Consider the following 27,874-nt stretch of genomic DNA (forward strand, 5'->3'; position numbering starts at 1 on the left):
ACACAAATATCAACTTTAAATTTCAGTGTACAAATAAGCTATCAAGTATTTGTGTGCTACATGAAAAAACAGTCAGTATTTAACTTATGTGCAAAACAGAATACTAATTTGCACCCCTTGCATTGTAACATGGTTTTGTCCAGGAGACTTAAATAAGAAGTTTCTTAAGTTAAGATCCTTAATGAATCAGGCCCCAATTTATTAATTGCTAATATACTGTTTTGCAAAATCTAAAGGGTCCTATTTTTTTGGGCGACGGCCAACAGGTTTGTAACCCATGTTCGATGTCAAGCTTGTTGGGCACTTACTTGTCAGACATTATGGTGGGCTGATCATCGGAGAAATCTTCAGGAGCTGGGACGAACATGCTGACAATACTGGGGGCTGAGAGGAGACTGGACTTTGTTGCCCCTTCAAAGACACAATAGTAAATATTATTGTATATATGTGTCAGATGTGTTATATAATAAATATAATGGTTATTTCTGACTGTAGTAATGTGATTCCTGATTAGAGGTATGAAATAACCAGCCTAGTGGCAGTATACAGTGTATGTGTCTTGCCTATAGGTAAGTGGCGGATACTGTGTGGAAGTGAATGATTTTAAGTGATAAATGACAGTAATAAAGTGTTGAACGCACCAATCTGAATGTACGGGATGCTCGTCCTTCCCATCGAGACCTCCGATATGCTCCCTAAGACTTCATGTGCAGTTTTGGGATCATCTAAACCGGAGGAATAGAAACATTGTAAAATACAGCTACTATTTACATACCGAATACTGAACTTAAACACACTGCAAAATGTATGAACTTGCACTGTATATTTCCAATAAGTTATTGAATATAAGCCTACATTTAAATATCCTGGACTGGGGATATTTCCCTTTAATAAGGGGTGTGGTCTGTACGGGGCTCCACCTACCGGGGTCCCAGGTGCCGATGTTGTGGGGAGCGCTGGACTGGTGCTCCAGCTGTCTCTTCATGAGCTGGGTCATGGTCAGGGCCCCCAGGCTGCCTCTCTTCATCTGTCTGTATTGTGCTTCATGGACAGAAATAAGAGAGGTCAGATATCAGGAGTCAGCAGCTTTATTACCAAAGACAAATACAACACAATGATGTTTTTTCATACATGTACTGTGTGTGTTCTTCTTACATGTACTGTGTGTATCCTTCTTACATGTACCGTGTGCATCCTTCTTACATGTACTGTGTGTATCCTTCTTACATGTACTGTGTGTATCCTTCTTACATGTACTGTGTGTATCCTTCTTACATGTACTGTGTGTATCCTTCTTACATGTACTGTGTGTATCCTTCATACATGTACTGTGTGTATCCTTCATACATGTACTGTGTGTATCCTTCATACATGTACTGTGTGTATTCCATTTCTTAACACATATAGTTCTCTTCCCTATTATAGTGACGTTCACATAAACATTATGCACACTCTGGCCACACCCTGGGCACAGGATGGGTACACTCTGGGCACACCCTGGGCACATGATGGGCACACCCTGGGTACATGATAGGCACATGATGCGTACACTCTGGGCACACGATGAGTACACTCTGGGCACACGATGGGCACTCTCTGGACACGCTCTGGACACCCCGATGGGTACACTCTGGGCACACCCTGGGGATACTCAGGGCACACTCTTCCATTCATATTTTATTTCCCCCAAAACAGCTACATAATTATATATTTTATTCATCTCAAGCCCATCCCCTATGAGAAGAGTTTTCATTCATTCTTGTGTTTTCATTTTCAGTACCAACCATAAGAAATGTTATTATAATTTCCCTAGTTTGTATAGTGTTGATCTATCTCACCTGTCAGACTGAAGAAACTAAATTAGTAAACAGATCTCAATTTGGACAACTGTTCCCTAAACGTTATCTAGATCTATACGGAGTGTAGGGGACCTACATGTGAGAGAGGACCGGCTGATGGGCTCGGGGAGACCGGCTTCCAGGGTGGGGGCAGAAGATGACTCTCTGGGCATCTCCAGAATAGAAAGCCCTTTAGATTCCGCCTCTGTGAAGAAAAACAAGGGATGTTTTGGAAAGAACATTTTTGCCCACGTTGTGGAACAGGAGAAACCAAGGATCATTCTAATGGAACAAGTTCAGTTAAACTATTGGAATACATACATGTGCTTCTATGAAATACCACAGTTCTATATTACAGATGAGGCATGTTATATCACAACACATGGTTTACGGAGGACATGTCAGATTTGTCACCATACGTCACAGTACGGCAGTTTGTATATAGGCAAATGCCATATATCAGCTTCAGTCACGCTCACTCCTGGGCGGCCTTTAGTTACTGTTCTTCTGCTCTTGTGGGCAGAGCAGTTATGTGCCATATCCAAGGGCAACAACCTGCTAGTTCATATTAAACGTAAAGAAAAGCAATCAGTGAAAGCTGCATGAGAACATTAAAATAGAAAAAAAGTGATAGCAATCTGAAAGTTGAAGCTCCATTCAACATTTGCATGTCGTTAGTTCCGAATAGAGTTTACAGGAATAAATGGCTATTTATTAAAAACCATAAAAGAAAACTAGTTTATAACTCCCATTTATTGAATCCCGTTCATAGCAGAGAACTTCATTGTGATGGAAATGGCTCTGTGATGTAGGAGGAACTTGCAGGAGTATGAGCAAGACTCAGAATTTAAAGTAGACATACGGCATTTGGATACTGCACTAGCCGATGTGTCAGGCTTAGGCAAAAGGAACATAGGAGGTTTTCATTTTTTCTAATACATATATAGAGCACAAAGCCCTATTTAAAACATACTTTTTCATAAACCTGACAAGTCCTCGTTAAGTTGTATGATTATTTACAATGTAACGTATTTTATAATTAGTTACCCGTGCCTTTCTGCTCCCCCAGCTTGTCTAGGATGTTGAAGGTAATGTCCAGGTACTCTCTCTGTATTGCGCTGACGGCGATCTTTCTTTGCTTTCGCTGCCTAGGAACGATTTGTATTTTAAACTCAGACTCCTCAGCTTCTTCCTTCTGTTCTGCATTCTGCTCCGGGTCCGATTCTGTGCTAGCATCTGGTTTATCGCTGTCCGTTTGGTTTTCGGTGTCCTCCGGGACATTGAGGAGTGTACTTTTTACAGGGGACTTGCTTTCCTCCAGGGTGTCCTCAAAGTTGTCGTCCACAGACATGTCGGCCAGAGCGCAGGACTTGCGCAGTTGGTCTCTCTTCTGCTTGAGAGTCAACGGGCTCCCGCTGGAGATCTCCTGCATGTCCTCTGGCTTTGCCAATTCTTCAAAGTCTTTTTGATCTTCTGGAACTTGGGAAGGGACGTCCTCTGCTTGCAAAGCTGGATTATAGCTGAAATCCTTGGCAGTGAAGTTTTTAGAGCAATCCTCTATACTCACTTGTACCAACGGCATCATGCTGAGGCTAAGTACCGACGTGCTGATGGGAGTTGAAGACGTTGAAACCACGATGCTTCCATTGTTTATGAGTTGGAACTCTTCGTCATCACTTTCGACTATCCTCAAGGGTGGGAGCGGCTCAAAAACCAAAGAGTCGCTGTCTGAGGTGGATAAAATAGATTGCTTTTCTGGCCCCGAGGTGGAGTCTGACGACAAATCTATCAGGTCCAAGTCTTCTCTTGGAGAAGGCGGCTTCACAGGTGAATCGACCTTGACCTCGAATGTCTCCATGCAGCTCAACCTCACCTCTGGTATGACAGGTCTCCTGATCTCGTGACAACTCTCTCTTTCAGAAGGATTGTCATTGTCCATGTTATCAGCCCTGTTGGATGAGTTCTGTCTCGAGCGTCTGTAGTCATTCATCTTTTGGGTGTTGGAGTGGATGATCTCACATCGGTCAATGCAGGACTTCCTGCGATGTTCGTCCAAAGTGAAGAGCAACGAGTCCGTGTTGCCGATGTCTAGGGACTTCTGCTTAAGGGAACGCAGCTTCCTCTTTTGAAAACTCTCTTCTCTCACACAGCGCAGAATGGTATCACCTGACTCTCTGTATTCAGCCAGTTCAATTTCACCTGGAACACAGCAAACAAATGAGAACTAAGATTATGGCTGGTCTCCAATTCAAGGTCATTTAAAGGTCATTCCCACCTTCGGACAACTGTAATTTATCGATTTGTACATGCCCTCCAGAAAAGTTTACTAATTACATTACAACTTTATGGTTTTGTGTTTTCTTTACTAATGCTTTTATATCATCCAGGCAGATATACTTTACTTTTTAAGTCACAGGCCAACTACCGACTGTGTATTGGATACAACTTTATCCACAGAACAGTTATGTGCCATATCCAAAGGCAACAACAATAAAAAGCAACTCTAGTTCATATAAAATTCTTGATGAAAAACACAAAAGGATAGAATAGTAAAGCAATGTAATCAATGACAGTTGCATGAAAACATTTAAACAGGAAATTAAAGTCATTTAAGGTCATAATCAGTATTTGCATGTCATTGGATCAGAATACAGCTTACAGGAATAAATAACTATTTATTAAAACTATAGAAGAAAACTAGTTTATGACTCCTATTCGTTTAATATATTGTTCACAGCAAAGAACTTTATTGTCACAGAAACAACACTGTCCATAAGATGTTACTGTCAGCTGCACACACTACTGAATTCCACACAGTCTCTTTCACTGCATAAGATATGTTTAAGGTGAACTGATGTTTAACGTCACAGGATTATCAGTGTTTACAGACAGTTTCTGTGTTTACGATGTGATTTATCTTCTCATCCTGCTCGTATAAATTATCGTCTTTAATGTTTTCTGCCAAGAAACAGACACAGGAACCGAATATCTGCCCCAAAGTGATGCACTAGAGAGACCCTCAGCTCCGACGCCAATGAACACACTTACATACAATTCATGTCTGAAGGCAAATTATACTTACGACTGTCCTCGACTTTAGAGGGGGAACAGGGGAGGGAAAGAGATGTTGAACATAGGGGTTCTGACTGATATAATTGTGATTGTACCACTAGATCTCGTCTCCTGATCTTTCTCACCCCTTCTCTCTCATGTATCTGACTGCCACTCCGCCATCTCCTCTTGGATGTCCTCACGCTTTCTTAAAATTAACATTGCTAAAACAAAACTCATTGTCTTCCTTCCTTTTAGATCCTCATCCCACCGTGACCTCTCTATCACTGTTAACAACACCACCAGCATTACCCTGGACTCCTCCCTCTTGTTTGACCCCATATTCAATCACTTGCCCATTCCTGCCGCTTCCAAATATGTAACATTGCCCTCATCTGGCCCTTTCTATCTCTGGACGCCACTAGAACCTTTATCCATGCACTCATCATTTTCCGTCTTGATTATTGTAACCTTCTCCCCACCGGCCATCCCCGCTCTCACCTCGCCCCCCTTCTTTCTATGCTTAACACAACCACGAGAATCATCTTCCTCTCACGCCGCTCCTCCTCTGCTTCCCCTCTCTGCCATGCCCTACACTGCTCTCCTTCCCCTACAGAATACTTTTCAAACTCCTTGCCCTCATCTACAAAGCCCTCTCCCACCCCACTGCCCCATATATCTCTAACCTCCTCTCCATTCACACTCCTTCCTGCTCCCTGCTCTCATCCAGTGACCGTCGCCTCTTCTCCACCCTGATCACCTAATCCAATTTCCGAATCCTAAATTTGTCCCTTGCTGCCCCCCTCCACTGGAACAACTTCTCACGTTCCATCCGACTGTCCCCTAATTTTTTCCCCTTCAAACAGGCACTTAATACTCACCTCTTCCTCAAAGTCTATCAGCCATCCACCTAACCCTCTCTACATGTTCGTTCTCATCACCTCTCTCTTCCCTGCAGTTCTCTACTGTTTGTACCATGTACGGCGCTGCGTAAATCTTGTAACACCTTATAAATAAACGATAATAATAATAATGATAATACACAGTAATGGCGCGCTGAGGGTGTTGCGCCGCAGATGCGGCAGATTCAAGTCCTGGGTTTCTGGTAAGTACGGCTGGCGTCAGCCGTATCATTTGCACCAGCTACAGGGCAGGTGTTCAGTATTAACTGATAGTGATGACTGAAGATGCTTTCTGATGTGTTCTTATATTACGTTTGTGTGGATACTTCAGTCTTTTCTGTCCGTGTACACAGGGCAAGTAAGGTTTAGGCAAAGCGTACTTACACCCAGATATCAATGGAGACGTATCTTGAGATCCACTTTAGTTTGAATACGGTCAGAACGAAGGTCAAGTTCGGTGCTCTTTTATTTAAAATGTAACTTTTATGCAAGTTGTGTCCAAACATGAAACCGGCTCTATGTAACCATGATCTCTAGCGATATTGGGTTGTATAATCTACATCTTGGACAGAAGACCACGACATACGTGATTGGAGTAATGTACATATAAGGGTACTATTCATACTTCTCTGCGCACTCATCTCCACTGGTTGGTATTTCACCATCTTGCTCCCCCCAATCCTCTTCAGCCGTGCAAAGAACGTCTGGGACTCCTTGTTACAGGCTCCCGTGGGCGTATCGTGGATGTCGGACTCATCAAAGACACTGTCCTCCTCTGTTGGGGGAAATGTAAGAATGGATAGTTTAGACTGACAACAATACAAAGTTTCATCACTTCCTTCGATGGACAACTATTATCATAAATAAATCCTATTTTAATAATAATACATGATTCCCTGACAGGTACGTTTTAGAAAAATGATTATTTTTGAAACCAACATAATGTACCTAAATAGAAGGATTGTTAATGTAAAACTAAACTATGGGTCTTAAAAGCTACTCCCATTAATCGGGGAGAGGGGGGGGGAACTGTTTTAGGAAATTTAAATTAAACAACTCTGTCTAGATGCTATAAAGATGCTTGTAGAAAACATAGATGGAAGATAAACAATGTATCCAACAAAAGCTGCAGGCAGGCACGAGCCAATAAATACAGTTATATGAAGATGGAAACTCCTTTTAAGAGTCTCTGATCTAGTTCTAGAGGAATAGTCACATGTGCATTATGAGCAAACATTATTTGTAATGTAAATCCTCATACATTTATGTTTTAACAAAAATGCATATTATGTTGAACAAAATGTGTGTTAGATCCAGGCCACAAGATGGGCTAATAATGCAAGATACAAAATGAACAGGTCTCTCATCGGGATGGGATACAATCCATGGGCCTGATTCATTAAAGATCTCAAATTAAGACGTTTCTTATTTCAGTCTCCTGGACAAAACCATGTTACAATGCAAAGGGTGAAAATTAGTATTCTGTTTTGCACATAAGTTAAATACTGACTGTTTTTTCATGTAGCACACACATATCAACTTTAAATGTCAGTGTACAAATAAGCTATCAAGTATTTGTGTGTTACATGAAAAAACAGTCAGTATTTAACTTGTGTGCAAAACAGAATACTAATGTGCACCCCTTGCATTGTAACATGGTTTTGTCCAGGAGACTGAAATAAAAAGTTTCTTGAGTTAAGATCCTTAATGAATCAGGCCCCATGTGTTCTTTCTGGGCCTGAGTCATTAGGGATAGTAAGGCAAAAAAAAAGTAGTAAATGTTCTCCAGGACAAACCATGTTACAATGCAAAGAGTGAAAATTAGTTTATTATTTTGCACATAAGTTAAATACTGTCAGTTTTTTCATCTAGCACACAAATAGCTTTATTTTTACACTGAAACTTAAAGTTGATCTAGGACATGCCCTACCCCAAGTATAAATCTGTCCCCACAATTTAAATTTACCTCCCCCTCCAAAGCAACATGGTTTTGCCTAGATGCACAGTTACTCCTTTAAAAATGCTTTGCTCTCCTTAATGACTCAGGCCCTCTGTCTCAAACTTTGGAAAAATAAATGCATGGTAGCATAGCAATTACTTTAGTTTCTGCATATACCAATGCAACCTTTGGATATGAACATTGCCTTTGAGCAAATACATACACTCCCCTTTGTTTTCTAGTAGTTTTACAGCACATTTCTAACTGTTGAGCCAGAGTAAAGAGTTCTGTTGTCATGGAAACAGCTTTCCTCTAATTTGTACAGTGTTGTCTTAAAAACCACCAACGCTAGCCATACTTGCCAACGTTTAGTACCTCTCCTCTGGGCAATTCCTGGAGAGTGGGTCAAGTGGCACAGCGGGGGACGGGTCCCATGAATCACATCATTAAGCCCACCTCTGCCTGGGTTTCGGGAGGGTGCTTGCTCAATCGGGAGGCTGGGAGGACTCTTCCAAATTCGGGAAGCCTCCCAGACACTCCGGGAGAGTAGGCAAGTATGACGTTCACCTAGAAACTGTACTAATATCGAGGGTTGAAATAGCTAGAGATATTACTATTGAATATATTTCAATTCATTTTGATTTGTACAGCAGAATTCAATACAACATGATGCTTTCACCTTTCTCCTTCTCGCTGTATCTGCTGATATTGCTGTTGTCACTGTACAGGGGTCCGGCTGTAGCATGCGGTTTGCAGCTGTGATATTGAGCGTTCAGGGTGTTGACAGTTATATGAATCAGATGCAACACAATCTTGCCAAGATCAGCTTCCCGGTATGGGTACTGGTAAGTAAGGGCATAAAAAAATATAACATAATATATTAATATACTATCACATAAATCGGTTAAAGGATATGTCTACTTTAAACAAGTGGTTTTCATTCACTATAATAGGCACAAAGATATATATTCCAACGGAACATGGTAGCTGTGGCTTTAGTGTAGAAGAAACCGCAATGTTGGGCATCTAGTTAGGTAATATTATTAAGGTTACTTGCACTAGATCAGACAGTATTCCATAGGACTATAGAACGCCACATCCTGCTTAAAGCTTAATTTTGTGTCTGCTTAAAGCTTAATTTTGTGTTACCTTCTCTACTGCTGTTCACTGTGCAGGATTCAAACACTAAACGACAGACAGCGGTGATGGTTTTAAAGGGGAGAGACAGTGTTTTGTGCTGCTATTGGATCCATGCATGTACCAGCAGATGGGTATTATAATATATTGTCACACAGTCCTTCGGTATTCACAAGTGTCTACAAAAGGTATTTCCAGGGTCACAAAGATTACAACTAATACGAACACATTTCTTAGGCAAATATTTTTACTACAAATGTTAAATATGGATTTATGCTTAGAAAAAGACCATGAATGTCTAGTAACCAATTGCGGCCAATCAGATATTAACGTTCATTTGTCTACTGCAAATTACAGTAATGAAAAATAACGAGGAAAATGTACCAAGCGGCGATTTGGGAAAAATCTGCAATTTGTTTCAGGTTTTGAAAACTGCAAATGTATGAAAAAGGGGCGAACTGATCATCATCATCCTCATCATCGTTTATTTATATGACGCCCAGATTCCGTAGCGCCTGACACAGTAGTGCAAGTATGACAGCCACGAAAGCAGCAGATGTAAGAAGTACATGGGTACGGAGCAGGATAATGAATGAATGGATGCAATTAACAGAACAGATCGCATGACATGCAGAAACAATTCAGCATTAGACATGACAGGGACAAACAAGGAAGATATAGACTGACCACACGCCAGACATTGGACGGAGGAATAACAGAAAACTGCTGGGAAATCGCTGGAAAGTGACATAATTACAAATCAACGTCCCGTCTTTTAGCCTTGACAAGAATACAAAGCATGAGATATATAGCTATTAAATTGACCTTAGTCTCTCTCGATCTTTGTGTATGTTAGGTAATTTAGACTTTAAGCTCCAATGGGACAGGGAATGATGTGAGTGAGTTCTCTGTACAGCGCTGCGGAATTAGTGGCGCTATATAAATAACTGATGATGATGATAATGATGATGATGATGATGAAGATGTATCACGCAATCGTTTTGCAAACCACCAGAAAAATGCAGGAAAATAGAGGTAGTTCTGATAGGCAAAAATGTTCAAACTGCATGTTGTTTGAGTTTCCTTAACATAAGAGCCGGCACCATTAACTTATGAATTATTTGACTGCTAACGGGGGCAATAATTAACTACGATGGGGCAACACTTATTATTTCAAGATGAGGGCCCCATCTATACTGCACACTTGTGGTACTACAAGTGCCAGTATGCTGATGGGCCTAAGTGCATGCTTAGCAGTCAAATAATATTGCCTCCTTAATTTCATAATAAATAAATTTCGCCCCTATAAAGTGCATTATAAATTAATTTTGCCCCCCTTAATCAATAACTAATGCATATCCTGTAATTCATAAATTAATGGTGCATCCTCTTATGTTATGAATGGCAAGACAGCTCAAACATCATACAGTACGAGCTTTGTAGCCTACCAGAAGCAGGTCTAAAATAAAAACTGCCTTTTTGCTGTGGATTATAACTAAACTGATGGCGTATTAGGTTTTCTAAATCGCCGAAAATTTGAGTTTTGACCCTCAAAACTGCTGGATCCATTTAGAGGTGAAAATTGCCGGCCATGTGCGTCAGTTTCAAACCTACTACTTTTGGAACTACAAGTTCCAGCAAACCCTGATAGCGTCTGGTTAGAGCATTCTGCATTACTACACCAACCATCATTTACAGAGGGGGAGAAACCTACAGAGCACACATCAGTTGTCTGCCCATCGTTAGATGTTTTTGTTAATATATTCTCAGACAGCCGTGGGCTCTGACGCACTGTCATAAAACGAGACGAGTTCTTCGGCAGATTGTCAGGTGGACAATGACTGTCCCACCTTTGTGTCAGTGCGTCAGATCAGCCCTGACAGATGTCTGGGATAAGGGTGACCTGGGGTTGGAGAAGATGGCCCATTAACATATCCATTGAATTGCTGTTATATAAAACAAACAGATTGAAGGCAGCTGACTTCCCTTAAGCCGGAAAAACGTGAGATACATTCCTGAATGTTGATGGACTTTATGTATGAACAAAAGGCTGTTTTTTCTCTCTAACTTAGTAAGGTTTCTGTTGTAGATGAGGTGTATATGTTCTATAGTGAGACATTTAGGGCACATGAAATCTGTGTGGATGTGCAGGGTACATACATAAAGTCATTCCACTGTTTAAATCTAGACTCACAACTTGAACTGTCCATTCACACATGTGGTATCAGAGATCAGAGACATTTTAGGGACAACCAGGTCTAACGGCAAAATTTTGATGGATCACTCCAAAGTCAAACCAACCCCACCAAGATCTGTTACATCGCCAAACAATGCCCAAGACTTCAATAAAATAATGACTCTGGTTCAGTGAATAAAGCAGTATATAACCCAAATGCGATGGCCTCTTAGGGGGGTATTCAACTGACCGCGAGTTATTTTTTAACACCGTGTTAAATCATTTTAACGCAGTTTATCTTCATTTTGAGCGCGTTAACTTTACCCGCTATTCAATTCAATTTTTAACGCACCATTTTTTTTGCTCAAACGGTCCTATCGCACTGTTTTATCTCGCACCTCTTTGGGGTGTGCTAAAAATAAAAAACCTAAGAAAACTACTTGGAATCATGTAATAAACTATGTTTATCAGTAATGCATAACATGAAAAAGTTGATTTTACTTTAAAAACAAAATGAAAAAAAAAAACCATAAAATAAAAAAAACACAAAAATCACTAATTAATTATATTTATGTATGTTTTTTGTAAAGAAATAATGAGCTTCATGTTTCCAATCAACTTTGGTACCTCAACATCTGACCCTAATTGTTCTAAGGTTCACAGAGGGTTTTACCTTGTAGAGGATGACGAGAAGAGCTTTCAGCCACATTTGCCGGATGTGCGGTTTCAGAGACCAGAGCGAGCAGCGAGGGGGCTGCTGGAAGTAGTGTCTGAGTTGGGGGCAGGTACAGTATTTTAGGACTTGTACCACAAGCGGCAGAAGATGCTTCCCCAGATTGATGTTATAATCCATCACCTGCAAACATACAACACAAGCACTTACATGACAACCCTACATCATTATATATGTATACTTGTCGTGGGGGGGGGGGGGGGGGTTGTTGCTTGATAGATATCATGTGTGCTGCTTTATATAAAAGAACGCAATCAACGCAGTGCAATTGTTTCAGCAGGATTGCGCTGATTTCCACACAGTGGCAGAATTACCATTGGTGCAGCCCGTGCAGTGCAGAGGGCCCCGGTTCCCTTTCCTCTCCGCTTCCATGCACCGGGTCCACATGCTCGCTAGCTCTAACTCTGTTTCCACATATAGCTTAAGATATCATGATGGTGGTAACTGCAGAGGTGCAAACTATTGCCCTTGTTTACCAGCCACAGTAAATCCTCTCAATGTGCTGGTAAATGCAAAAAAAATTAGAAAAGAGATTTCAATTAACTTCTATGGGCGGACATGGTGCATTTAAGGCATGCCTCTTGCGTGATCCAGGTGCGTTGGTATGGAAAACCACAGAAACAAACTGTACTTTTTTGGGGACTTAATAAAAGGGATGGTTCCCAATGTTAGTAAGGACTTTAAAACGCCATTTTTAATTTTACTGTCCTATCATGGGCCGTGACTCAACATGAGGTCGCAACAATGGTCAGCAATGGGATGTAGACCTGTGCACGCACAAAGTGTACACAAAGGCACAAACTATGCCAAAAAATGTGTTACACCTCCACATTGTTTCTGCTTCACAAAGGAGCTTTATATAGTGAATACTGCAACATTATAAGACCATGCGCCATGTACACAATACAATATTTTAACAGGAATCATATACCAAGCACTGCAGCGAACAAGAGAAGTGGCACTGTGCAGGACATTGCCAAAACAAATTTCCATCAGCAAAACTTGAGTACATCCCTGGAAATGATTGACAGCTATCATAAGTACTGTGCTATGACACAGTCACAGCTATAAGAGCTACTCTCATATGAATAATAACAATAAGATACACTGCTCAAAGTGCTAGACAAAGGCTCAAAGCTTGTAAAACAAACTAAAGATGAAATGGTAAAGCATAGCATGCCAGTTAGGCTGCTGGCTGTGACCATTCGGTAGAGAGCATTTCTGTTACCTAGGAGACTGTCATTCAGACACAGTCTTCTGCACATGTCACTCACTTTAAGCCTAAGCACTGTCCAAAATTAAAACAAAATGGAGAAGTACCACAATCTTCAACATGTATGTAAAATTGTCTGCATTCTGAAACAGAATGGAATAGGAAGTACTATATACTGGGGATGTTTAGTTAAATTATTTTTGAAAATGATAAATAGCAATAACCAGCACTAAGCAATTTGACATTTTTAACAAATGAAGCTAGACGTATGTTTATCGTCTTCAGTTTGCAATATGTCATATCCCCCTGACTAAACTATATCCACATTTCAGCTAATTTAATTGGGGGGATTTTTATTTAATTGTTACTATTTTTGTTCTGTTATTATTCACAGATTCCAAACATACAGTGAACCCCAGGCCATCTACATCCACTAACAGAAGTCTTATTTTCTGTCATTCATCACTTGTTGACACAGCAGAAATAATGTTGCGACATATTCCAGAGTTTTCTGCCTGTTGGGTTTTAGAAAAAAGTGTATCCATTATCTATACAGTGCAGGCAGCCATTTTAGTGCATCAAACCTCAGGGATGCTTTAAGTTTCTAGGGAATTGATAGGCTGCACTCTGTTGAATATTGGTTCAGCTCACAAAATGGCTGCCTCCTCTGTGCGTTGCCTCCTGCCCCAGTGATGTCATCAGTTTGCTATTTCGTCATCATCTATAGGGCCAAAATAACGCGTTTCGCCACAAATTGCATCACTGCAGCCTCCTTCTGCCGACTTCACTAGGAACCAGCAGAACACGGGAGGGTGGTCTGTTTTCTCAGGAGTTCTGGAGAACTACCCGAAATTCAGGAGTCTCCCAAAGAGAAGGCAAGTATGCTGAGGCAATATTTATGAGAATGCGTTTCTCAAAATGGCTGCCTACATTGTGTTCAGGAGACAGTGGCACTTTAAATGGTCTTATTCTCTGGAGAGGAATATATATATATATATCATACAAGTTGCCCACTGGGAGATCCGGGAAAAGGTAGGCAGGTGGGGGTGTGGCTTGATAATTTGCATCATTTGGCCATGCCCCCTACACTGTCATCACAATTTCTAACCTATAGCAGCAGGGGGCGGGGCCACGATGACACGTGAATCGCGTCATAAGCCCAGCCCCCACCACTTAACTAATGAAGTGGCCAGGACCCGTGAAGTAGCCACTGCCTGGAGAGGCTTAATCTTGTCTGTGGTTCAACAAGCAGCGGTCAATGGCTGTCAGTACATGCTGGGACATGTAGATCCACAATAGCAAAAAAAAAAAGCATCTGTAGCTGTGGCTAAAAGCGAGGGAATTAGCATTGCTCGCAGTGGAACGGGAGACTGAATCAGTCTGACTCAGAATACTAGTAAAGAGTTGTGGGGAATTGGGGAAAACTCTATATCAGCATCAGACCGCCGTACCTGAGCTATTCCCGCAATAAAGGCGTTGAAGCACGTAGACATGCGCATCTTTTGAGGGGCGATCATGAAGCAGCCTTCCTGCTGATCAAATCCGAGCAGCACGTACAGATGGCGTTTCACAGTGTTGAAAGCTTTGGCGCTGCTGATGTCCGTCTCTGCGCTGCTCTTGTCCTTGGCCATAAACTTCATGAGGACGGTGATTAGCTGGTGCACGGTCTGATGGTCAATCCCGGCATCCTCCGGTAGAGGGTCCTTGATGATGTGGTCATTCTCTGGGGATTGTGGACCTGTAATTAACGCAAAGGTGTATAACCCTTGTGATAGCAGCTGCTGTCTGAGCACTTTGCTTTATTAATTTTCCTGCTGTGACAGATGTGTGGGAGTAAATAAATTCATTATACATATGATAATTACCCCAGATGAGTTTGCATTTGACTTTATCAATCACATGAACACTCTCTATGATACATTCATTTCCATTTCCCCTAGCCTGTGAGATTGGCAACAGCCAATCATTTGATCCTAACAGATCATGTGATGTCATTCTGTATCGCTGTGTATTCTGATTGGATGCTGATCAACCAATCTTAACATACGTAGCAAAATCTAGACGTGTGTATGCCACATACGTTACAGAGTTCAAATCACAATATAAACACTGCTCAGTACACAGTCAGGAGCGGCTGTAGACACATGGTAAACGCCTATGAGGTACCAACAAATGCCCTGTTCATATATATATACATATACCAAATTTGCCAATGCCCTCAAACTATTGTATATGCCCCATCCTCCTATTTCCTTTAGAACATGTTTTTTTTTGGACCAGACACTTATTAAGTCTTTGGGCCTCAGTCATTAAGGCACATATCTGGCTGTTTTGAGTGTATCTTACGCAAAATCACTCTGCGCATGCCCAAAAGCGGGACATACGGCCGCGCAAGAAGCCAAGCCCGCTGCGTATGCGGACGGAAAGGACACTTATCACTGTCTACAATTTCTGTGTGGGGGAGGGGGGCGTGTGGCCATAGTGAATTGACAATGAGGACGTGCCAAACTCGAGAGCACGCAGCCACCTCCGAATCCAGCGCTGCCCATCTCAAAGTTGTTTTTCTGCCGTATCTCTTGCTCCAGCTACAGGACTAGTCTAAGTCTTAGTGATGTCAACATCGTATGCATGCTATAACATGTGTTTGCACTTGACATTAAGGAAAGCCTAATAAATGTTTTTCCAAGGGAAAATAAAAAATAAAAAAAAAGCAAAACTTTTTTTTAAAATTTATATTTATAATCATAAATGACTATATTAATGATAGTTAACATTAATTAGTTTTTTTTCCGTGCGCTCTTTTGAGATTTTATATCCCACATAGGTATTATACGTATCCTGCAGGGTTTGGTCTAGTAAACCTACACGAACACCACGTGTATTGTGACGGGTGTACGTAGAGTTGATTTACTTGCGATTTATAACCAACGTATGATGTGCCCAGTATACGCACCTTAATGACTCAGGCCCTTTGAGTCAGCAATAAAAATGTCCTTTTAGCTACTTTATCGTTGTCTACTAATGATATATATCATATTGTTACTAAACCACTAAAAGAGAGAACATTCGCTCTTTGAATATGCGAGTGGTCATCAGCCAACTGAACTCATCCAGCCGTGTGTGGGCAAATTGGATCAAACTTTTGGCTAAGGATTTGGGTAACAGGGGGTTGTTCTAGCGCACCAACTATAGGATTATAACCCAGTCTAATAAAAAAATGTTTATGAGTAGTATATGCTACCCAATTATATATATCATATATATCTATTTGACTGGGGTGCTACCTAGAAACATAACAATATCAAAGGTAGGAAAGAGGAAAAACAGAAGTTTCTTTATTTAGGTGCACAAAATCCTCTATGATTTGTTATTTTACTGAACATGTATTACAACCATCCTTTGTTAAAATATAACCTTTATTGACATATTTATTTAAAAAAGCGAAATATAGAATAAAAATGTGCTCATAAAAAGTGATCTTAATAAAATGAGCTGGATGCACTATAATCCTGTACCTATATACTCCTAATTCATGGACTATATGGTATGAAGATATAGTTGAACTTAACCTGCTTCTGGTATTTTATATATTAATTTAGTCAGAATACACACACCCTTCCGATGAGTATAAATAGTAATATGATCAACACACACTCCAGCTGTCAGTGGGTCTTATAGATCTATTCTAAATATTCTCGGCGAATCTCGCTCCTAAATGCGCAGAAATTATGGGGTGTGACTTGCTAACTGCCTCCTAATCCCCTCTATCTTTGGGTATAATGGGGTATAGATTGCAGGATTAAATTTCTTCAAATAAAAGGATTATGTGTCTCCAGCGGTAAGGATTTGGGGCCAGATTTACTAAGCTGCGGGTTTGAAAAAGTGGGGATGTTTCCTATAGCAACCAATCAGATTCTAGCTGTCATTTTGTAGAAAGTACTAAATAAATGAAAGCTAGAATCCGATTGGTTGCTATAGGCAACATCCCCACTTTTTCAAACCTGCAGCTTAGCAAATCTAGCCCTTGGACTCTAATAAATGACCATGTGACCATTGTGTCTGATCCAGAAAATCTTTATATCAGGAAACTTAGGTTGTGAGTTTCCTTCCTTTTTAACTTCACTGAATTTCGAGGGTTATATCGGACAGGGAAGACCTGTACGTTAAAGAAAACAAAAGCGGTTTTCTTGTAGTCTCTCATAGAGACTTACCCTGCGCTTGCTCCGCCGTGACCCCAAGTGCGGGAGCTGACTGCTCGTGTCTTGTCAGCCTGACAGCTGAAGACAGGAAAGAAACAGCCATAAGTAAACAAATCTTCCAACACGACAGTTAGCGGAGCGAGAGACGGCTGCCAAGAAGACACCAAACAAGAGTTTCACAATTCAAAAATGAGAAATTAATAAAGCAAAGTCTCATTGGGCCGTGATGAGAACACTTGTGGGGGGCGCCTGATTCGGCTCAATACTCAACGGATTTTGGTGCTGAGGGTCTCGGGCAGCGAGAGGGCCCTCTTGGATTCTCCAGCTCCCTTGACGCTGTCCCGCAGCGACCTCACGCTCTTCTGACGATTGCGGGCAAACCGCGCTCTTTTGATCTTCCACAAGGCGGCGTCGCTGAGATTGGCCACGTTGGTTCTCACAGCTGTGATCGCTACAATTTGAGACAAGAAACATGAGGAAAACACATTTTTTTAATTAGGTACTGTTATGAATGCAACTTTACACATGATATTATCAAAGATGATAAAAGAATAATAAATATCAAAAATCTTGGGAAAACCTAATGAAGTCTTTACCAAATATTTCTGAGATGCCAGCGTTCCATGGTTTGGACACCTCTGTGAAACTGCAGTGAGGGCCAATTATAGAGACCATGGATCGATTATTTTAAAGATAAAAATGTTCTTGTTTAAAGGATAACTCCAAAAATGAAAAAAAAAATTTTTGTGTTTTTCTGGGTGGAAACACTTTGGGGCATATTCAATTGATGGCGAGATCGCCGAAATACCCGCGCTCGAAAAATATTACCGTTAATACGGTAATATTGCGCGTAAATACCGTTAATACGGTAATTTACTTGCTGTAATTCAGCGAGATATTACCGTATTAACGGTAATATTTTTCGAGCGCTGGTATTTCGGCGATCTCGCCATCAATTGAGTATGTCCCTTTGTGTGAGATTTAGGGGGTAAATTTACTAAACTGCGGGTTTGAAAAAGTGGAGATGTTGCCTATAGCAACCAATCAGATTCTAGCTGTAATTCTGTAGAATGTACTAAATAAATGATAACTAGAATCTGATTGGTTAATACAGGCAACATCTCCACTTTTTCAAACCCGCAGTTTAGTAAATAGACCCCTCAGTGTTACCTCTCCATGAGGGTTTTAGAGGTAAGTAAGCCTGATATTTCTGCCATGTGAGTCTCAGGGGCAGATCCTGACAATGAATTCGAATAGATCTCACTACATGTGGGTATAAGATGCCCATATTATACAATTGCTACAATATTGATCTAAGATATCACACAGTTTTATTAATCAGAAACCTTGTTGTCATTGTCTAACTTATTCTAGACTAAAGCTAATTGCTGATTGTGGATCAGGGGGAGTGTTGCTCCTAAATCCAATATTAGTAAAATGAGCCAAACTGACTAGCGAAGATTTGGGGAAATAGCTGAGTATTTTAAAGGGCTCACTTGTAGGGAAGGGGAACTCCTTGTTGCAGTCCAGATGCAGTTGGGCCTCCAAGGACAGGGTATCGAATCTGTTCACAAAGAACTCCCAGCTTAGCGCCGGGATGTCCTGCTTCAAGAAGTGGAGGAGGAGGAGCTTGCTGAGGATAGTCGGACGATCTTTCACAACAGTGTCAAACTGGAAGTCCAGACAAAGGCACAGACCCTGCACAGACAAGACAGGCGATAGAACGGCGTCACACAATATTACATGAGACCCCACCTTATGCTTCAATGCACAGAGCAGATCCAAGTCATATCAAAAGGAAACTAAGATAAATGGCATGCAGTAATCACAGAGATAGATGGATAGACGGAGCAATATATTGATTAAAAGCTGCATACGGCATGTACAATTCGATACATACTGTACATTTAGACTGAAAGTGGACAGTCCCTTTAATAACATCAGCATAGCTTTTACCGCTGTGACCAACAAGTGGCTATGCCTCTATTCTCCAGCGCCTACTTACAAAACACTATGGCTTTTATGTTATTCTGGTTCAGGATTTATACACAAAAGCACGGGGCGGAACAGTGCATTGGTGTGGCCCCATTGCAAAATTAGTAGGGGCCCAACCATCCCGTGCAGACAAGGGCATGCTGAGAAGAGGCCTATGCACTGCTCTTTTGAGAGCCTCGTATCGGCTGTGACTCCTGCACTCCACGCGTTTCGCCCACTGTATATACATTATAATTAGTTACACATATCTCCCACCTGTCGTAATTTCAGCAGGACACTCCCAATCTGTGGATTTGAAAGGGGCATGGCTTGCAGGAAGTGGGTGGGAGGAGTGCAAGAAAGTGGGTGTGGTTGGGCAAGTTGGGTGGGGTTTGTGCGAATTAGGGCGTGATTTGTGTAGATAGGGGACATATTTTGCCTGGATAGATGTTGGAAGCTACATAAGGGCAAGGTTCTGCTGCTTCTCACCTGTAAGGCGGGTCTCTTGATGGTGTCCAGTAAAAGTCCCGCTCTTGTGGCCACGGCAGGATTCACATCCTCCACAGCAGTCAGGAAACAGCAGAACGCGTGAGCCAGGGAATACTTTAACAAATGGTTCTTTGTGACTGAGTGGATGTCCAGGAACCGGCACACCACGGCTACTTTCTCCACTAGAACAAGACAGAATGCAAAAGTCAACTATAGTGCCAGGGTTACCCTTCTGCCATTCTAAAGAATAAGCAAGTAAAGCTACCAGATGAGATTTGGATACTGTATATCAATGGATATGTATTAGTGAACAGTTCATGGGCTGTTTACTGTTTCATAAATATTCATAATTATTCATAACGGCTCAGAAGATGGCTAACTTCATGCAGACATTTAAAAAGGAGAATACAAAAGAAAGTATACATCTGTAGCATACAGATGTATACGTTTAGTTTTATGTTGTCTGTTCAGATATCTTTTTAATGTCTGCTTTAACCAAAGATAATCATCATGCTCTCTCTCCTACACCTTCATAGCAAGTTTTCCATCTTAGGAGGGAAGACTTGTTCTATCAGAGCCAGCAGAGTCTGACTGACAGACTTCCAAACTTGCTCTGCAGAAATGCATTGGTGGATTCATACACAAGGCTAGTGATGTCATGGCAGCTTAACTGGCTGAAATGTCAGCCTTTTTATTCCTGTATCAGTCATTGATAAACCACAAAACGTGTGGGTTTAGAACATATTTCAATGTTCGCAAATAGGCCTAATTACATGCCTAACACATAACAAAGAGCAGACCTAAAACAGATATATTGGAGCTGCCCAAGTAAAATCACTCTTAGGGGTATATTTAATAAACAGTGGGTTTGAAAAGTAGAGATGTTGCCTATAGCAACCAATCAGATTCTAGCTGTTATTTTGTAGAATGTACTAAATAAATCATAGCTAGAATCGGATTGGTTGCTATAGGCATCACCTCCACTTGTTCAAACCCGCAGTTTAGTAAATATACCCCTTAGTGATCTATGGCGGGTTTACCGGCAGTAAAAAGTAAAATCGATGCCTCAAAGTTCAGTCTCCTGCCACTTTATAACCTTCGCTTTCAATAATCCTAACATTTCCATTTTTCTCCTAAAATACTGGTCCACCTGCCTCATTTATGGGTAACACTGAACAATGGACTTTACTTTCATGCTTCATATCTGAAAATTACAGATTAGGGGCCTGATTCATTAAGGATCTTAACTCAAGAAACTTCTTAGTTAAGTCTCCTGGACAAAACCATGTTACAATGCAAGGGGTGCAAATTAGTATTCTGTTTTGCACATAAGTTAAACACTGACTGTTTTTTTCATGTAGCACACAAATATCAACTTTAAATTTCAGTGTACAAATAAGCTATCAAGTATTTGTGTGCTACATGAAAAAACAGTCAGTATTTAACTTATGTGCAAAACAGAATACTAATTTGCACCCCTTGCATTGTAACATGGTTTTGTCCAGGAGACTGAAATAATAAGTTTCTTAAGTTAAGATCCTTAATGAATCAGGCCCTAGGTCTCTAAAAGACGATTTTGGAGCATCTTCTTTCAAGTCCTGTGATACTACAGGTGATGTCCGTCAACATACATCACCGACACAATCATTAACATCCCCCACATGAACAATTATACAATAAAGTCCTCTCCATCCGTTCATAACCTTCAGCCACTTTCTTATTTTCCTCTTTACAAAATACAATTATTGATGTATATATGTTTGTGCCTTACCTGCTTCAAACCTCATTTTCCAGTCCTTGCTGTTGAAGTTGCTGTTTATGATGGTCCAGAATATATCTGCGCCGTAAGGAAGAGACAGCGCATGGAGGAGCAGTGGGACCCCCAGAGATGACAGCTGGGAGAACTCCGACTTTAAAACTCGCCACAGGCTGGAGGGGTAAACGTGTATTTCTTAATGACTTCATATTGGAGTAGAGCAGCAGAGGAATATAGGCAGCAATCATGGAAAATCTGAACTGCTCATATCTATGGAACATTGTTATGTAATATAAAACTCATTGCTAGCGTATGTAGCTTGCACAATAAGGGTGTAAATCTCAGTATCTGTTTTGTACCACTATGTATGGACAACTACAAAGCGCCAATCAGATAATACTTTTACAAATGTTATATTGTGCCATATTTGTCAAAGCCTTGAATACCATAGCAGGGTGAAACCATATGATGAAAAGAGGTGTGGCCTAATACCTTGCAGGGGGGAGGAGCATGCATAATTACAGGACTCCGTGCCCAGGATGCAGAAATTCCGAGTTCCACCATGCTGGGTGGTGAACTGACCTATGTAATACTAGATTGTACTGTGCATGATATGTAAGGAAGATCCTAACGAGCAGCATTAACATTGAAACTATTTGAACTATTGCTAACGTCATCAAACATTATATTTATTAAATAATTATTGGATGTGAAGCTGCAGAATTAGACATTAAAATAATTTTAAAAAAAGTGTTTTAGTGTAACTGTGTACAATTTTAGACCACAATTTGTAGAAAATTCTCTGGTCAACGAAACCTCTACAGAGGTGTCAATGTTCAGTCCTCAAAGGCTACCAACAGTTCATGTTTTCAGGATTTCTTTAATCATGCACAGGTGATATCTATTTGGTTGGGTCAGTAATTATCCCACCTGTTTCTACAGACAGAAATTCTGAAAACATGGCCTGTTAGTCTCTGAGGACTGAACTTGGACACCTCGGCTCTATGAGATTTGATTTAGGACCCAAAACAACCAAAATATGATTTTTTTTACCCAATGCATGTTGAATAGCTCCACATATCTCTACCTGGAAGTTTATTTTGGAGATGGAGATGTAACTGCCCCCATGTAAGTCTCTAACTCTATTTACCTGGAGATCAGCATGTGCTCCTGTATGTACGCTAGGAATTGTAAGTGATCCTTCTTGGCAATATACAGACACTCCCCGTGAAGACACAGGATCTTCAGACAGTTCAGCATGTTAAAGAGAATGTCCGGCTCATCAAACTTGGCCATTTCCTACAATACCAAGAAAATTACAATTTATCTTACAATTTATAATTGTCAACAATTCAAATGCATGCTGGGTAACTAAACTGAATACGGCATGCTGGACACAAATGATTATTTATTATATAAACACACAATACAAACACACCATGAGACACGTACCTGAAGGATTGTGTAGATCAGTCTTAAGGTCACAGGAAGTTGCTGGTAACTAAATTTTTGATCTGTATCATTTTTGACAGCTGAAAAACAAGATATCCGTTAATTCACAGAATATATTATGTGTATGTGTGTGATATCGGGGAATGTACCTGTGTGTAGGTTCTGTGTGTGATATTGGGAATGTACCTGTGTGTGTAGCTTCTGTGTGTGATATCGGGGAATGTACCTGTGTGTAGGTTCTGTGTGTGATATCGGGGAATGTACCTGTGTGTGTAGGTTCTGTGTGTGATATCGGAGAATGTACCTGTGTGTGTAGGTTCTGTGTGTGATATCGGAGAATGTACCTGTGTGTGTAGGTTCTGTGTGTGATATTGGGAATGTACCTGTGTGTAGGTTCTGTGTGTGATATTGGGAATGTACCTGTGTGTAGGTTCTGTGTGTGATATCGGAGAATGTACCTGTGTGTGTAGGTTCTGTGTGTGATATCGGAGAATGTACCTGTGTGTGTAGGTTCTATGTGTGATATCGGAGAATGTACCTGTGTGTGTAGGTTCTGTGTGTGATATCGGGAATGTACCTGTGTGTGTAGGTTCTGTGTGTGATATCGGGGAATGTACCTGTGTGTGTAGGTTCTGTGTGTGATATCGGGGAATGTACCTGTGTGTAGCTTCTGTGTGTGATATTGGGGAATGTACCTGTGTGTGTAGCTTCTGTGTGTGATATCGGGGAATGTACCTGTGTGTAGGTTCTGTGTGTGATATCGGGGAATGTACCTGTGTGTGTAGGTTCTGTGTGTGATATCGGAGAATGTACCTGTGTGTGTAGGTTCTGTGTGTGATATCGGAGAATGTACCTGTGTGTGTAGGTTCTGTGTGTGATATCGGAGAATGTACCTGTGTGTGTAGCTTCTGTGTGTGATATTGGGAATGTACCTGTGTGTGTAGGTTCTGTGTGTGATATTGGGAATGTACCTGTGTGTGTAGGTTCTGTGTGTGATATCGGAGAATGTACCTGTGTGTAGGTTCTATGTGTGATATCGGAGACTGTACCTGTGTGTATAGGTTCTGTGTGTGATATTGGGGAATGTACCTGTGTGTGTAGGTTCTGTGTGTGATATCGGGGAATGTACCTGTGTGTAGGGTTTGTGTGTGATATCGGAGAATGTACCTGTGTGTAGGTTCTGTGTGTGATATCGGAGAATGTACCTGTGTGTAGGTTCTGTGTGTGATATCGGAGAATGTACCTGTGTGTAGGTTCTGTGTGTGATATTGGGGAATGTACCTGTGTGTGTAGGTTCTATGTGTGATATCGGAGAATGTACCTGTGTGTGTAGGTTCTATGTGTGATATCGGAGAATGTACCTGTGTGTGTAGGTTCTGTGTGGGATATCGGAGAATGTACCTGTGTGTGTAGGTTCTGTGTGTGATATCGGAGAATGTACCTGTGTGTGTAGGTTCTGTGTGTGATATCGGAGAATGTACCTGTGTGTAGGTTCTGTGTGTGATATCGGAGAATGTACCTGTGTGTAGGTTCTGTGTGTGATATTGGAGAATGTACCTGTGTGTAGGTTCTGTGTGTGATATTGGGGAATGTACCTGTGTGTGTAGCTTCTGTGTGTGATATCGGAGAATGTACCTGTGTGTGTAGGTTCTATGTGTGATATCGGAGAATGTACCTGTGTGTGTAGGTTCTGTGTGTGATATCGGAGAATGTACCTGTGTGTGTAGGTTCTGTGTGGGATATCGGAGAATGTACCTGTGTGTGTAGGTTCTATGTGTGATATCGGAGAATGTACCTGTGTGTGTAGGTTCTGTGTGGGATATCGGAGAATGTACCTGTGTGTGTAGGTTCTGTGTGTGATATCGGAGAATGTACCTGTGTGTGTAGGTTCTGTGTGTGATATCGGAGAATGTACCTGTGTGTGTAGGTTCTGTGTGTGATATTGGGGAATGTACCTGTGTGTAGGTTCTATGTGTGATATTGGAGAATGTACCTGTGTGTAGGTTCTGTGTGTGATATCGGGGAATGTACCTGTGTGTGTAGGTTCTGTGTGTGATATCGGGGAATGTACCTGTGTGTGCAGGTTCTGTGTATAACTTCTTCCCATATTTATAGTTGAGCGTATCTTATGTTTGTGGCCCCCCCGTTTTGGAGAGGCTGGGCCGGGGAGTTCACCTGTAAGTGCAGTACAGTAGGGGGGCGGGTGAAGATGTACGATCAAACACTCCTCTTTGACATGCTACCTATTTTGTCTTACACGTGACTTTAAGATACGCCTTTTAGAAAGCGTTCATTTGCCCATCCCATAAGTCTGGTGCAAGATTCCAAGTTAATGATGATGCTGTATCAATACGCTGGGTACACTAGATGTTGCGTGTGTCTTAAGCCACGTGCAACTCAAAATACACCCTCAGAAAGTGTACCGATGGTTGTTACCTGTACGCAAATGTCAAATTTTAATATTTAACTCTAAATCAGGCTCTTTGTGTTTTGATTGTTTTGTGTATAATTCTGTGGAACATACTGGTGTTGGAATGTTCCGTTGGTTCCTTGTGAGTTCCTGGATTATCTCCATGTTTATTTGCTGGATTCTGTTCCTCTTCTCCTTCACTTCCGATGATAAATTCTGGCCTTGAGAACAGCAGGCTCTCTTCTAGACTCTCCGTTGGCTCCTAGAAAAGGACTTTCTATTTGAGACCAAGTTCTACTGTCTAACATTTACAAACAAATCATAATTCACTGTAATATAATCCGTATTTAAGCAACATTTTCTACAGACTCTTTCAGGATGTCCTGTCCCGTCTGTAATGCTGATAGAAAATCCCTGTCTAGGATGATAGAAATGCTGGGCTTTAGAGGGCTCCATAAGTGTGTTATATGATAAGTGATATATGTCGCTTCTAGCGGTGCTTATGTTACTGCTCTATGACAGCTCCATCAATAAACCTTGTTAATATGGGGTCATTTGTCACAAAAGTTGCTGAAAGTGAAATATACAAGATCTAGTCTGTAAACTGAAAATTCAGTCCATCAATCACATCTCTCTCCATAACAGCTCGGCACGGGTGTTGGTGTAACCCACACATTAATAATTCTGCTGAGCTGCTGTGTACGCTGGAAAATCCCTTCGACAATGTGTACACCTCGTTTCTCAAAACGACAGAATGAAAAAAAAAAGGATTAAAGTAACCAGCGCTGTATTTACAACAAATGTCAGTAATATAAGCTTATTCTGCACTGAAGTGCCATTTTCCCATACACGGCAAAACTTTTATACTGTATGTCTTTGTATGTCATTAAGGTCATTTATGAATTATCCCTTTTGCAGACGATTTAAGCCCCATGATGCACCTCGATTGTGTAATTTAAATGCAACATATTGGACTGTGGTTAAAGCCATTATATATTTGAAATGATTACTATATGGGAAGCTTCAAAGTATGGGCGACTGGATGAAGTTTGAAGAAATGGATCAATGACGTAACACAAACCTAGTGGAGATGGTCAATAGGCCATTGTGAGGATGACAGAGAATTAGTATGAACATTCTCTGATTCATCCTGGAAAGACCACTCTCATTGGTAGATTATAACTTCCACAGACCCTGGGCAGTGCAGAAGCCATGGATCCTTAACTCCATATATTGATATGCTTGGTCATTAATGAAAACACTCATAATTATTTAGTATCCACACTGGACCTCTTTAGATTTTCTTTCTTTAGAACACACAGAACTTTGATTGTGTAAGTTCTTTGTTCCCCTAACAGCCTGAACCCCTGATCAACTGCCCCAAACATGCTTATTATAATTCACCATTAGTCCACAAAAAAACATACATGACATGGAGGAACTGACTAGGCCCCAGGCAAAGTGAAATGATGAAGGTAGAGAGCAAACTAATGGAGATGAGCCAACAGACCAGAGGAACTCTGCCCAGTAATTTGGAGCTCCCACAGCCAGGATTAAGACTAAATTCCGCCTGACTTTTAACCTTTGCCTGTATCTCAATACCTCTTCTGTCTTCATAAACTGGAAGTTGGCTTGCTTCTAACATTACAGAGCTCAGCCTGTTTGACTAGGTCTCTCCTCTCCAATGTTGTCTAACTCACTGTTAATCCTATTAGTAAAGTCTGCGCTGTAGTCTTGGGGGCAAACCAGTAGCAGTGAGCTTCCTTGTTCTAGGGCAACAGAGGCTGCAAATCGGTGAAGGACACTGTAGATAGGCTTCAGATCTTCACAGTTTTTGAAGGGTCAGACACTACACCATTAAATTTAAATACTGTTAATGTAAAATGTGATGGAAAGTGATAAAACCAGTGGTTTGATTCTCATCTACCATTGTAAGACAGAATAGGTGGAACTGCGATGGGGACTCTCCAAGACCCGATACACAAGGGCAGATAGCAAGGACACTCACCACCAGCCGGATCTCTGCCTTTGGAGCCAAACGTTCGAGCAACTCACAGGCCATCTGGTAGCACAGGATGCTGGACTGGCACAGACTACACTCCACGGCTTTTTCATCCTTCTGGCATGTGTGAGATCCCCCCCAGGGGGCCTGGAACACGTTGTTTATAATAGAGATGATGTCCTTGGGCAGGCTGTTCTCTAGCCCAAGAGTGATTCCGTCATCTTGTAATTCCATCTAAAAGAGAGACAACGTTTCTTAATTTACAGGATTCCTTGTAGAGCGCCCTATACATTAACATACTAGCAAAAACACCCATTGTGGGTGGAGTAAAAAGGATTTATCTCTTACCCGTGTAAAGATTATTTATGAAAGTACAAAGAGCTTTTTACTTGTGCAACTGTATTTGTCAGCCTTATACATTCATAGGAAACCCATCCACATTTAATTTTTGGGAACTTCCCCCTAGAAAATCAATATGGGTCTACTTTTTGCCACATAGCTGGTCTGATTGGGAATAGGCATGGTGGAAAGAGTGAAATTAACACTTCAATGTCCATCCTGCCACCACTGGTATGCCCATAATATAAGGAGTGCAATACCTAA

General features: G+C 41.1%; 1 protein-coding gene across 5 annotated transcripts in view; it reads right to left on the bottom strand.

Moving 5' to 3' along the window:
* UNC79 (unc-79 subunit of NALCN channel complex) overlaps positions 1-27,874 on the bottom strand; it is a 112,116-nt gene that overhangs the window by 36,766 nt on the left and 47,476 nt on the right. For 4 of the 5 annotated variants that reach the window (XM_075192890.1, XM_075192888.1, XM_075192891.1 and 1 more), the window contains 18 exons: positions 27,278-27,505; positions 25,384-25,531; positions 22,860-22,939; positions 22,558-22,706; positions 21,423-21,580; positions 19,652-19,833; positions 18,685-18,886; positions 17,460-17,639; positions 17,201-17,266; positions 14,441-14,727; positions 11,717-11,899; positions 8,410-8,572; positions 6,417-6,566; positions 2,886-4,037; positions 1,936-2,043; positions 925-1,041; positions 642-725; positions 309-411 (listed from right to left, as the gene is read on the bottom strand). In XM_075192890.1, the coding sequence (XP_075048991.1) occupies positions 309-411; positions 642-725; positions 925-1,041; positions 1,936-2,043; positions 2,886-4,037; positions 6,417-6,566; positions 8,410-8,572; positions 11,717-11,899; positions 14,441-14,727; positions 17,201-17,266; positions 17,460-17,639; positions 18,685-18,886; positions 19,652-19,833; positions 21,423-21,580; positions 22,558-22,706; positions 22,860-22,939; positions 25,384-25,531; positions 27,278-27,505 (3,740 nt within the window). The remainder of the gene's footprint in view (positions 1-308; positions 412-641; positions 726-924; positions 1,042-1,935; positions 2,044-2,885; positions 4,038-6,416; positions 6,567-8,409; positions 8,573-11,716; positions 11,900-14,440; positions 14,728-17,200; positions 17,267-17,459; positions 17,640-18,684; positions 18,887-19,651; positions 19,834-21,422; positions 21,581-22,557; positions 22,707-22,859; positions 22,940-25,383; positions 25,532-27,277; positions 27,506-27,874) is intronic. The other variant, XM_075192889.1, reaches the window with a different exon arrangement.

Source organism: Mixophyes fleayi, chromosome 12 (assembly GCF_038048845.1).
Source record: "Mixophyes fleayi isolate aMixFle1 chromosome 12, aMixFle1.hap1, whole genome shotgun sequence".
NCBI classification, from domain to species: domain Eukaryota; kingdom Metazoa; phylum Chordata; class Amphibia; order Anura; family Limnodynastidae; genus Mixophyes; species Mixophyes fleayi.